Source organism: Homalodisca vitripennis, chromosome 3 (assembly GCF_021130785.1).
Source record: "Homalodisca vitripennis isolate AUS2020 chromosome 3, UT_GWSS_2.1, whole genome shotgun sequence".
Taxonomy (NCBI): domain Eukaryota; kingdom Metazoa; phylum Arthropoda; class Insecta; order Hemiptera; family Cicadellidae; genus Homalodisca; species Homalodisca vitripennis.
Window position 1 is genome coordinate 117230821 of NC_060209.1, and position 13652 is coordinate 117244472.

The 13652-nt window shown below is 33.8% G+C and overlaps 1 protein-coding gene across 1 annotated transcript in view; it reads left to right on the forward strand.

Annotated features, from left to right (window-relative positions):
• LOC124357383 (serine/threonine-protein kinase PAK mbt) overlaps positions 1-13652 on the forward strand; it is a 39395-nt gene that overhangs the window by 11958 nt on the left and 13785 nt on the right. The window contains exons 3-9 of the mRNA XM_046809139.1: positions 4018-4224; positions 4970-5104; positions 6728-6859; positions 7665-7802; positions 7886-8074; positions 10902-11081; positions 13080-13160. Of these exons, the coding sequence (XP_046665095.1) occupies positions 4018-4224; positions 4970-5104; positions 6728-6859; positions 7665-7802; positions 7886-8074; positions 10902-11081; positions 13080-13160 (1062 nt within the window). The remainder of the gene's footprint in view (positions 1-4017; positions 4225-4969; positions 5105-6727; positions 6860-7664; positions 7803-7885; positions 8075-10901; positions 11082-13079; positions 13161-13652) is intronic.

Below are 13652 nucleotides of genomic sequence, written 5' to 3' on the forward strand. Positions count from 1 at the left end.
AGTAATGCTTATTTCATGCCTCTAACTTTAGGTCAATTTTATGACAGGTAACGTTCAGTTTTTTTGTATTTTATTATTAGTTGGTATTTTGTTTTATTTTCTTGTTTTTATTTTATTCTATCATAAACTAAGTGCTAGTACTGTTAATCTAGTCCTGCATTGTGTATTTCATATGAACATGTAAACGATAGAGTTAATAGTATAATTAATTAATGAATAGTATTCTGTCATAAGAAAAGATAAATAAGAGAAAAGAGATCAAATAGATCTGTATTAGTCAAAAGGCAGTATTATAAAAATGTTGTAAGCAACCTGATATCTGACTGAGCAGTTTCTGAAGTATTCTCCATCAGTCCCAACTGTTATCGTTAATAGGGTCATTGTGATGCTACTGTGATATCTTTCAAGCTCAGAGATACTTCACTTCTATAAATGGCTTTTGATGAATCAAATAAATGTAAGTTGCATAAGGATCTGAGATAATTGAACTATCTGAACATGGAAGATTATCAAATATTGACATTCCTTACATATAATACAATACAATACAATCTTTATTTACAAATTCCTTGGAGAATTGTAAGGGGGTCAAAATATCTTTTACAGTGCATAATATATATACGTATATATAAAAGTTTTAGTTGAGTTCAAAGAATTTCTCTAATGAGTAGAATGGGTGATCTTCAAGCCATTTTCTTAGCATGTGCTGGAAGTTCTTGCCTTGAAGTTTCCTTATCTCCGGTGGTAGGTGGTTGTGCAGTTTTCTTCCAATGTAGGTTGGTTTTCTCTCGTACAGTGACATGTGGTGGGTCGGTAGGTGATATAGTTCAGCACCCCTTGTGTTGTACTGATGGACATCACTGTTTTTTTGAGGGTTTTCATTACAGGTGCTGGAGATCACTGCTTCAATATAGAGATTCACAACAGTCAAGATTTTAAAAGTTTTAAATGCTGTTCTGCAGCTGTCATTGTAGTGTAATTCTGCTAGGGCTCTGATGGCTTTCTTCTGAATTTTAAGGACTCTCTCTAAGTTAGTCTTTGAGGTTCCACCCCACACAACCAGACCATAGCGGAGATGGGACTCAAAAACTGCAAAGTACCCAGTCCTGGCAGTGTTTGTATCACAAGAACTTGCAATGCGTTTTACTGCAAAGTAACCAGTGTTAAGCTTTTTGCATAGGCTGTCCAAGTGAGGCACCCATGTCAGGTTTTTGTCTAGGGTAACACCCAGAAACGTAGTATGATTCTTCATTTCCACATTTGGGATGTGTTCAACTATCTCTGCTCGCCTTCCAAAAGCAACTTGTAGTGTCTTTGTAGTGTTTACTGCCAGATCATTTTTACTACAGTATTCATATGCTTTTTTTACTGAAGTGAGACAAGATGATGTTAGATTTTCTGACTTGGAGTTTTTTAGGACCAGGGTGGTGTCATTCGCGTACATAAGAGTGTGACATTGATTTCCTATATACTGAGGCATATCATTTGTGAAAAGGATGAACAAGACTGGGCCGAGAACTGATCCTTGTGGCACTCCTCGGTTGACTGGTAAGGGACCTGACTTGGTTTTTCCTGTTACCCCATTTGTTGTTTGTTTGAGTTCAACTAGCTGACTTCGACCCATGATATAACTTCCGAACCACTTTTTAGCTGTTCCTGTTATTCCAAAAAATTCTAGTTTTTGCAGTATGAGCTCGTGCCCCAGGCAATCAAAGGCCTTACTGAAGTCGAGGAATATGCTTGTTGTTAGTTTACCTTCTTCGAGATTGTCAGTTATGGTTTCAACCATGTCGATCATTGCAGTAGTTGTTGATTTCCCCCTTAGGAATCCATGCTGTGAAGTTGTGATTAAGTTGTGCTGTGTACAGTAATGTAGGAGTCTTTTTAGGACAATTTTTTCTATAACCTTGGAGAATGTGGAAATAAGTGATATCGATCGGTAATTACTAACTTCCTGTTTTGATCCACCTTTAAATTTCGGGTATACTATGGACAGCTTTAGGTTAGTTGGGAACTCTCCGGCTTTGAATGATCTGTTAGTTATATTTACCAGAGGTTTAATTAATTCATTTGAGTAGAACTTCAGCATTTTAGATGAGAATTCATCAAAACCAGCGGAGTTTTTTGTTTTTAATTCCTGAATTGTGAATTTAACTTCTTTCTCTGTTGTGGGAGCTAGTGTAGTCATTGAAAAAACATTGTTTGTAGGATATGGGTTGAGTGGTGGTAAGTTTGAGATTTGTTGGTTCATATTAGCTTTTTTAAGCGTGTTTTCAGCCACATTTACGAAGAAGCTATTAAAGTGTTCCGCTAGCTTTTTAGAATCTTTGGACAGCTCTTCATTGATTTTTAATTCTATTTTTTTACAGTCTGCTGCTTTAGTTGTTGACCATGTATTCTTAATTACGTCCAATGTAGCTTTTGATTTGTTATCAGCTGTATTGATATGGTTTGTGGAAGCTTCTTTCCTCAAAGTTTTAAGTCTTAGGTCGTAAAGTCTTTTTCTTTCTGCAGTTATTGCCTTGTCGGCCTTATTCCCTGAAAGCTCATAGGTTCTCAGTGCTTTAAGATATTCTTCCTTTAGTGTGTTGGCTTCTTGGTCTTCAATTGTCTTAGTTTTTTTTCTCTTAGTTCTGGTTTTTTTTCGTGGGCATGACGAGTCAAGGGCTAGTGTCAGGGTTGTTTGGAAGTGTTTGAAGGCTTCATCTACAGAAGTTGCCAGAAGTACATTGCTCCAATCTTCTTTTTGAAGAGCACTCTTTAGTTCCTCTAGATTAGTTTGACTAAACAATCTCTTGTATGTGCTTGGCTCGGTGGGTTTCTCATTAACAAGGTGGCAGGTTTCTGCTGAGTGATCAGAGATACCTGCATGGATCACCTTGGTGGTGATTTTCTCATGAGGTAGGTTTGAGCATATCCAGTCAATAGAGATTGTATGAGAGATGTATGATATGTAGTTTGCCAACCTCACTCAACTTATGAGATTGATAGTATTCTTACATTATTATCAATGGTATATCTGATGTTCCTGTGCTAGTGTCATTGTGTAGGTGGAATTTATTAACAGGACTGTTTCTGTACATTCTGAAAGACTGGCAGTCTTGGTGAAAAGAAAAAGGGCTCCCCTAAACTTTACACCCATTTTTATCTTAGGAATCAGACTAAGGATATTAATATTACAAATCTTTACTAGAAAAGTTTTGAAATACAAAAAGTTGAAATTATATTCTCCTGATCCAGTCCTTAAGGCACTTGCTACGAAACAACATCTTCAGTTGCTGAAAGTCACTTCTCACAAAATTGACTTTACACTGTCGGAAAAAATAACTAGTCACAATCTGCCATATCAGAACTGTATGATGTGTGGGTAATCAATTGAAGCTAAGACTACCAAAGTTTGGTGCATTGTCTTGACCAAAATTCCCCTTAAGCTTGTTGTTATTGATTGCTGTTTCCTAAAACAAACTGTGGCAACATGTTTACTAGATGCAAAGAATTGGAACCGTTTTATTTGTAACACTTCATTTTGTTGGTGAGGGGTCAACAGGAATGAGCCAAACTGTTGAGTCATGAGTTGTTTCAGAATCAATTTAATAAAGCCAAGACTCTTCATTTTTTACGATCAAAAGTCATTATTGTTACATTTTTTTCCATATTTCCAGACACTATTTCTCTTGTGCATCTTTCTTTGCTTCAGCTAACTGATATGGCAACCACGAGAAGAAGAGGATAGTGGAGATACTTGGGGAACTATTACCTAGAATAGCTTCTAAATAAATCTGTGACTAGACTTCCTTTATAATTTTCTTAACAGAAGTATTGTTATGTTGAGTTCCAACAGTGGTCTTTCTCCCCATTCTTCATCTGAGAGTGAATACTTGGACATCATTAGCCAGTGGGGAGCAAGTAAACAAAATTTCATGATTACGACCGTAATAAAACTAAATCATTTTAAATTAATTGAATACTTATTTTCCATTAAATACTGGAATGTTTTAAAATAGTGATTTTCTTTAGACCATTGTGAGAGGAGATGCCAGATTTCGCAATGAGTTGAATGGCATTCCCAAGACATCACATGTAGCACGCTCTAATTCGCTCAGATCCTCCTCCCCCCCTAGACTTCGCAGAGACTATCGCCCCAATGCCAACATCCCACCCGCAGTGCCAGAAGGAGAAGTACTCAACATGCCTCAGTATCCTTCTGTCAACCGACCTCCATATGTAAGTTTATTACTTTTTTATATGTAAATACTTTCAAATTTCAAAATTGGGTTTAAAAAGAGCACTGGGTCAGAAAGGTTAATATAGTTGATAATGAACTATTGCAATCTGTACAAAATAGTCCAATGAAATTGATGGTGGTGTTGCCATGATGCTGCTGACAACCACTTGTTCCCACAGGATGTGGCTATGTTCACTTACTATCAGCTGTATTTACGCGTTGTTTGTGAAACCAAACAAATGCCTGACGACAGCAACGGTCAAATTTATATGGGTATTTTGAAAACTCCAAAGAATACATATGAAAATCTTAAATACGGATGTGTTACAACAATTGGAAACTGTAAAATAGATTGTGTTATTATTATTATTTATACACTAGGGCTATCCAGAAAGTAGATTATATTTTTATATAAACAAAGTACAAGAAAAACTTTCTGGATAGCCCTCATAGTTCTGAACAATGAATAAAATTATTATTTTTCTATGATTTATTATAATATGCTATTTGTTGTGTGACAATTCTTTCACATTAATATGGTATTGAAATGTCAAAATATAACTAGAATTGTTTTGCCACAAAAGATAATACAATTAATCAATGTTATTGTTGGTTATAACTTCATCATACAATTTTTATGCCAATGAGATGGGCAGTCTGAATATTGTTTAAATAATAGATGAATTGGTATAGATTTAGAGAATTAAAAATGTGATGTATTTTTATTTTAATTGTTTTGGTTAGGTGAAGCCAGGTGGTGGAGTGGAGTGGGCAGGGCAGCCGCCTCCTAACGACCCTAACTCCAGGACACCTGAAGACTTCAGGGCACCTTCCTATCACCCCAACCATCATGTGCCTAATGGAACCCCTTCTCCACAGGTCAGCCATTACCACATCATTATTTTAGTTTTGTATTATTTTTCTGAAAGTTAACAATCTATTAGGTTATTATTTTGAAACCACAAAAACTATGATTTTTTATCAAAGTATAATGTTTATGTCAAAGAAGTAAAACTTTAAGAAAGTTGCCCACCATCTTCCAACACTAAAATGAGGGGAAATATCTGCAATTGACGGTGACATGTACCGTATTGCATGTGTTTACATTTCTCAGGAGAAACTAAAAACAACTTAAAGAGAATAAGAAAATCAGTAAGTAACTAATTAAAACAGAGCTCAGATCACTTCTTTCACCATTGCAGTCAGTGACCAACCACTAAAAAATTACAATATGGACAGTACAGGTTAGAGGGGAAAACATAAATACCAATTGCAGGCTTAATCCGACAGGTATTTTGCGTACTGCATACATTTTTATTTTAACAAAATATCACACGCTAGTACTCATGGCTAAAAGCATATATTCTTTAATATATTACCTAAAAATATTTATATCACTATTATTACTGAACTTTTGAAAGTGAGTGTCATTTTAGAAAATTTTTCCAAATGTGGGATGTTTTGGATATCAAAGGGAGACAGTTTATCGGATAGAGTTTACTGTTTTATGAGGATAACAGAAAGTAAAAATCAAATATGTATTTTTATATTAAATTTCATTATAATTTTTCACTCATGTCTTTGAAATGTTACACTAAGAGCTCAATATAAAAAAAAATCTAATATTCATGTATTTTGAATTTTTATAGACTAGAAGTATTTATGATTTTCCAAAAACGATTAAGTTTAGATATGGTTTTAAATGTAGATTTGTTTATGGAAGCAGTTTATACCCAATCCTACATTGAAGCTGTCATGCCACAGAGTTACCAGTAAAGCTGTTTCCAATAATATCCATGTCAACATGAGTTGGAAAAATATAATACATATTTGTAAAACATCCATATTTAGTTTTCACTGTATTATATACTTCAAATAACATTTTAGGAATTTTTTCTTTAATTCTCGTCAACAAGCAACAATGTTAGGCCGACCACTGTGACCCTCATTTGAACACTGGTTTGACAATTTTTTAAATCAGTACACTACTGTCTCACTCCACCTTTGCTCATTATTCCATCCAATGTAGATTTTTTCAAAAACATAATTACTGAACACATATCACAAGTACTAGTCACATTGTAACTTGCCAAAGTGAGAATATTAAGAGAGATACAGCCACCCGTTACCATGGCTCAATGAGTGCTGAGCATAGAATTCTTTTAACTCAAGATGCCGGCTCTAGTTCCGCCTACTGTAGAACTAGTCCCAAACATGTTCCTTTCTGGATAACTTTAGAATTTCCACTTTTCCATGGATAATATTTATAAATAAATCTGACAAATCCTATCATTATGAGATTATAATATTCAATGGGCTTTATATGTACTGTTCTTTATATTTTGTACTTCTTGAATGTTAAAGAGCTACTTTACTACTCTAATTGCAAATGTATTAGAATTAGCAATTAAGAAGCAATTAACGGATATACAATGGATATAACAATTAATGGATTACTGTTATGGTACTAATGCCATTCTAATTCTTGTTACTATATTGCAGATGACAGGCTCAGGTACAGCAAGTGTGGAGGGGTACACAGTTGGAGGCTACAGACCTCCACAGAACACTAGCCTTGCCCCCAGACCTCAAGGTTCATCTCCTACGCAAACACCACAACATAATATTAATAAAGTAAATATACAAACAATGAAAAATGTATATCTTTATAGATGTAAATAGAATAATGGTAATGACAAACATCAGATTATTATATTCTAATTCTGTTATTATTGTATCGTACAATTTTTACAAATCTTCACAAAACACTTATGTACATGTTTACTTTTATTCTAATACTAGTAGTTACCCACGGCTTCATGCCCAATTTTGTATGCTTTGCACTTGTATGAGAACTTCTGGTTTGAGTGAATTTTAATTCCAATACCAATGTTGAGTTTGTCTTGTTGCCACGACCAAAAAAATATGTCAAAAAGTGTATATATTATTGCCATTGTAATTTATTCCAGTCTTAGCGTTTTCTGTGTCATGGTTTATTTTGCCTTGTTTCCCTGATCAACATGTGGGTAATGATGTTGTTGAATCGTTTACAGAGTGCGTGGACAACGAATTTAAAGTCAGCCAGCCGATCGTCTCAGTTTAGTTTGTGAATGTTTACTTCTAACACACATGTTCTGATTGCCACATTCTCAGTCACAGCCAATTCCTACATGTTGTTCAAGTGTTTTATAGTTTGAAGTATTGTCAGCCCAAATTAATTTTAGTGTCATCAGGACTGTATTGCATTTGTATTTGGATAAATATTTCAAAAGTGTATTTTTAACTACATTGTTAACATGATCTATGGGGAACTTTAAATTCCGAGATGGTTTGAACTCAGATACAAGTAAATTTTCCTGTAGTATATATTCATATGACAAATAAATATAATGTGGGTTTAAAAATATAAATGGCACATAATTATTGGAACTTGATACAGGTTACTCCAGAATTGCCACAGAACAGTCGACTAGCTGACCAAAACCAAAATGTGAGCAAGCTACAAACAAATGGAAGCCAGCAGATACCAGCAATGAGCAAGCAACATCACGAACAGCAACGCATCACCCACGAACAAGTGAGACAATAGTTCTGACAGCTAAGTATAGCATGCCACCATAATCTTAGTACCCACAGTAACAGACAGTTATGTTTCGACAGTTTCGAGCAGCTCTACAGATGGTCGTTAGCCCCGGAGATCCCCGTGAAAACCTAGAGAACTTCATGAAGATCGGAGAGGGATCTACAGGCACCGTGTGTATAGCCACTGACAGACTCACTGGTCGAAAAGTTGCAGTCAAGAAAATGGACTTAAGAAAACAGCAAAGGAGAGAGTTGTTGTTTAATGAGGTAAAATAACATGAGTTGTTGAAAATGCCTAGTAACTGTAGTGGTATTGTGCATTTCTCAATTTCTGCAGTGGTTACTGTATGAAACTGTCAATGGACTGTTATGTCACATCATATCCAAAAAATATATTAAATGAGAGTATTACTGAAGTCTATATTATTTCTTCAGATCGTGGTAGGTTGAATGTTACATATTTAATTTATGGCAATAATGGTGACTTATTCTCTCTTTCTGTTATTCTTTCATTATTTTGTTATTATTGCTATCCAAATCACTGAAAAAGATGTGTGAAAAAATAATAACCATATTATAGAAGGTATTTGATCAAGGTTTTTATTAACTTATACATTTAAACTGCAATCTCTTTGTCAGTTTTTCCTCTTTGTCAGTGTTACTGATTTCTTATTTCACTGAATGATGGCAAATGTCCGGAAAAATCCTGTTTGTTAGTTTGTACTACAAAATCAAAAGGTTGGAATTTATACTTTCTCAAGTGTTTATGTAAAATAGATTATGAGATACTTGCAAAATTTAATTCAGTACCTAGTCAATCTATACGTATTTGTTCATGTTTATTGTCAACTAGCTGTTACCCGCGTCTTCGCACGCAATATTTAGAATCGAAGTCCTTATATTACTTAGTAACAGTAATTATGATGGGAGTCCTAAAAATTTTAAAACGTAAGTAGGCATACATCAGGTAAATATTATTTAAGTTCGTGGTAAATAGTATCAGAGTTTAACTTAATTATTATCATGTTTGGCACGAGTAGGAGCATTTCTGGTTCTAATTAATTATATACATAACGTCACAGCTGAATCTGCCTTGTCATCCCGATCAAGCAAAAACAAATTGCGGTTCACACGGGTCTCGGAGACTTACTTCGGCCAAAAAGCGTATATTTCCAGTCCTTGTCATATATTTCAGGTCCAGTACCATATATTTCCAGTACCATAGTAGAGTTTGCCTTGTTGTTCTGACGAAGAAAAAATATATATACTTACGTAGGACCGAGATGCCTACTTCGGTTAAACAGTGCCTACTTAAGACCGTTTAAATTCACTTACCTACTATGTCACAGTTTAACTTGCCATATTGCCTCGACCAAAATTACTATATACATTCGATTATCTAGTTCTCGGAAATCTATTTTGGTCAAAATCGTGTTGACATAGTTGAGTTTGCCTTGTCCTGAAAATATACACATACGTAGGACTGAAAAGCCTATAACGACCTAGGAGGCAGTCTTACTTCTTACCTACTTCTTATGTACTTTCGGTATAAGAGGAAAATCCTCATTAAGGTTATGCAACATTCCAAAATAATAGTTATTAAAGTTTTGCGTTACACTTGTTTTTGGACTGCGTCCAGGGAAAGAATGAATCGTTGAGACATGTTAGTATTCATTTCTCTATTTCTCCATAAGCCATTATTAAAATGTATTATCATAATGTCAAGGAAGCCCACCAGTTTCAAGTAATTTATGTCAAAACATTGATAACTTTGTTCATTAAGGTTAGTATTATAACAATATTTAATGCGTTAGATGGTTGTAATTCGTCACTGGCGCAATCTGGAGTAAAAATTTATAATATATTAATGTTTTATTTATTATTTGCATTACACTACCGATCAAGCTCTGTTTAATTATTATTGATAAAATTTAAATCTAAACAGATGTTTCAGAAAGTTTGTCGGACTATAGCTGTCAACAGCTGTTTAGTGCCAGTTTAATTTGAATTATGAAACGTAAAAACTAAAATTTTTTCTGAATTCCAAAATATTCCAGGTAACTTTTCTTAACTTTTTCATCATAAAAACCTTCCTCGGATTTTAATGGACATTTTACAAAAAGAATTAACCGAATTGGTCCAGCCGTTTTCGAGATTAGCGCTTACCAACACATTTGGCGATTCATTTTTATTTATAAGATTAGTACAGTTTAAGTTTAAATATGTTCAAGTGAATTAAAGTAAAGAACACATGAGATTTTTGAATTTAAATAGATAACATTTTAGGTTTATTTTAAATTGAAAGTTAATAAACATTCACACAGTCTCTAAACTACTATTATATTTAAAATAATTTAAAAAAATCAAATTATTCATCCACAACGTTGCTATAAGTAATCACCAAATATTAGACAGAATCCTTAAATTTATGAAACAAAATTATGTTCTTCTTAATTGAAAATATTAAATGTGCAATTAACTTATTTCAGTGTTTGAATTAGTCCATGCAAATTTTCAACGCTATAGTAAGTAGTAGTTTTTGCATGATAGAACCACAAACATTATAACAGTGATTAGAAAAGGGTACCTCTGCCTGGTACCAATAGTTTTTTTGATTTTGGAAAATATGTTTAGTCTTAGAAAACCTGATATAATACAGTGTATGTCTTTTCTTCTTAAAACTATTCTCCTGTAGTGAGAGAAGCTGTTGGTGGTGATGGAATATGTTTTTATTATTTTTAGGTTGTTATCCTGAGAGATTATTATTATCCCAACATTGTGGAGATGTACAAAAGTTTCCTAGTGAGAGACGAGCTGTGAGTGGTTATGGAATTTGTTATTTATCATGTTTAGGTTGTTATCAAGAGAGATTATTATTATCCCAACATTGTGGAGTTGTCGTCCCAACATTGTGGAGATGTACGAGAGTTTCCTAGTGAGAGACAAGATATGAGTGTTGATGGAATATGTTTTTTACTATGTTTAGAATCTTATGATAAATTATCACTATCTTAACATTGCAAAGATGTACGAGAGTTTCCTAGTGAGGGATGGGCTGTGGGTTGTAATGGAATATATTTTTTATTATGTTTAGGTTGTTATCATGAGAGATTATCACCATCCCAACATTGTGGAGATGTACGAGAGTTTCCTAGTGGGAGACGAACTGTGGGTAGTTATGGAATTTCTAGAAGGAGGAGCTCTCACAGACATTGTTACTCATGCTAGAATGGATGAGGAGCAGATCGCTACAGTCTGCAAACAGTGTCTCAAGGTAACTTTTTGTGTTTGCAATTTGCATTTTCTACAGAATTATAACATAAAAGTGTCCAAAAATTGAGTTAAGCTCCATTTCACCTTCCGCTTAGTGCAGCGTCTGAAATCTGAATCTGGTACAACTGTCTGAAGAGATCCATTGTCAGTGATGAAAACCTTAAAACGTACTCCTTTCATTGTCTTCAAATCCGAGACGCTTATGCTACAAAGGAGCTCAATCTGGTTACCCATCAGCTATCCAGTGTAATCTAGATGAAGAACTGGTCTTTGTACCAGTGTCTGATTTCAGACACTGCACTAAGATGAAATGGAGCTTAACTTAATATTTGTACTGAATCAACCCTTCCCTCCACAGCTAAGTTATGTATAGACAAAAGAAGATTACCATTATTTTAATATATAGGAGAAGGTATGGCTGGATCTACTGTACTGTTGTAAGATTGAGACTCTTACCTGTTTTGGTGCTCTGTGTGTTCAAAATTTAGCTGTAAGTCTTGAGTATGATTAATAACTTTTTTATTTTCTACCAAATGAATGTATAGAAAGTATATGAAAGTTAAATACAATTTCCAGTTAAAATATTTATGATACACAATATTACTATAAGTTATCTTATAACAAAGCAAGCATAACTATAAACTATCTTACAGATGGCTGCTGGTAGAGCTGTACATTTAATACAGTTTTTATTTTGACAAGACAACTGCTGGCAAACCACAGTATGTCCAATGCAACCTTGTAGCCAATGCTACAGAGTGTTAGGTGATCTTTGTGTACATATAGCCTGGCTCAGTATGTATGCCATTAAGGAGGTTGTTTACATCTTGTATATTAACTAGGCTATTTTCAGAAAGTCCTAAAAACCCAATAACAGGGTGTATCTTGTTTCTTTGTTTGAAGTTTGTTTTCATTTTTGTGTTTATATATCTTGTTATTCCTCTTGTTGGGATAATAAACAGTGAATGTAGCAGATATAAAAGGTATAGTAATTTATACATTGATGTTTATTTCCTTACTTTATGATCAGTATCCATTTTGAAGAACAACATAGTTGACCATTCTCGTTAATAATCAAGTTTTTAAAAGTGAATCAAAAGATACAAGGCAATAGTTGGAGCCTTAAAATATTCTCCTGTAGATGTTGTGGGTAGTTCTGTATGAAGTTACATATGAGAGATCTTTTTTCTTCTAAAATGTATCATTGATGATGTTACATTGACTTGGATTGGTGGTTGAAAGACACTGGTATATAAAAATCTGTCTACTCCACATAGTAGTAGAGTTAGTGGTAAGTGGATCATCGTGGGTAAGCAATAAGTGCAAAGTTAAATAAGAAGTCTTTAATATACAGTATCTTTTTCGTCCGTTGACAAGATGTTGAAGCAAAACACAACATTTTTAACAATCATGGAAATTAACCACCACTGAGATTGGGTAGATAGTCGACCAAAGTTTGGTCAATGAACAAGACAGGTTGTTATGAGTCCATTTACCAGTGAGTTCTGATAGAAAATTAATTAGCCAGTGGCTGAACTTGCACGCTCTCCGAATCTGGTAGTAGGACTGGTATTCTGTGGGTTTAGGGGACATATTAGTAATCATTATACAGTATTAAGAAATTATTACTGAATGAAAAATAATTATAAACATGTTTTCTATTTCTGTTGTTTATACAAACAACAATTCACAACTATATTCATTTTTAATATAGTTCAAAGACATCAAATTATCAATTTAATATGATTTGTCATTCAACAGGTTATCGCACTGGCTTTTCACTTAGAGATAATCTTAAACATTTCAAGGTTTTTAATATAATATCGTAGAAAAATATTTATATGATTCATTAAGAGTATACTGATACTATTAATAACTATAGTACTTCAAGATCATTTTCTGGAAGAAAGAAAAAATTTAATTTTATCTACTTTATTATTACTATTTCTGGTAATATAGAAACCTTATTTTGTTAACAATTAATTGTAATTTTGTCCAGGCTCTCTCGTACCTGCATTCACAAGGAGTGATCCACAGGGATATCAAGAGTGACTCAATTCTATTAGCAGCAGATGGAAGGGTAAGCCAGTACATCTTAGATACTTTAATTGAATGTATGGTTTCTTTTCTCTGTTATATGTATGCTGGTGTGGTCATGTTAAAAAAATTCTCAAAATTTATCTTTTGGCTGTGAACTATGTAAAACCACGTTAGTATTATTTGCAAAAAAAGCTATTAATAAGAACGATCAATTCAAAAGGAGCATATTTTAAGCTATCTAATAGCTGTTAACTTAAATGATCCAATATAGCTTATATATAGGCTTGTGATTATTTTGCGTATAAAAAAGTTATTTTTTATTAAATTTCGATGAACCTCATGCCATTTGGGATGAATTGCGCTGTTGTAATATAAAAAATTGTTTTGTCCGTTTCATTTTTAAATATAGTATACAAATTTTGGATACTCACTATATCCCTAAGGCAGTGGCCAACACATCGTGAATGCTGGTCATTTTTACATGGTGTTTAGTTTGTATATACTGTTAGTCATCTCCTGATAAGCTGACAGG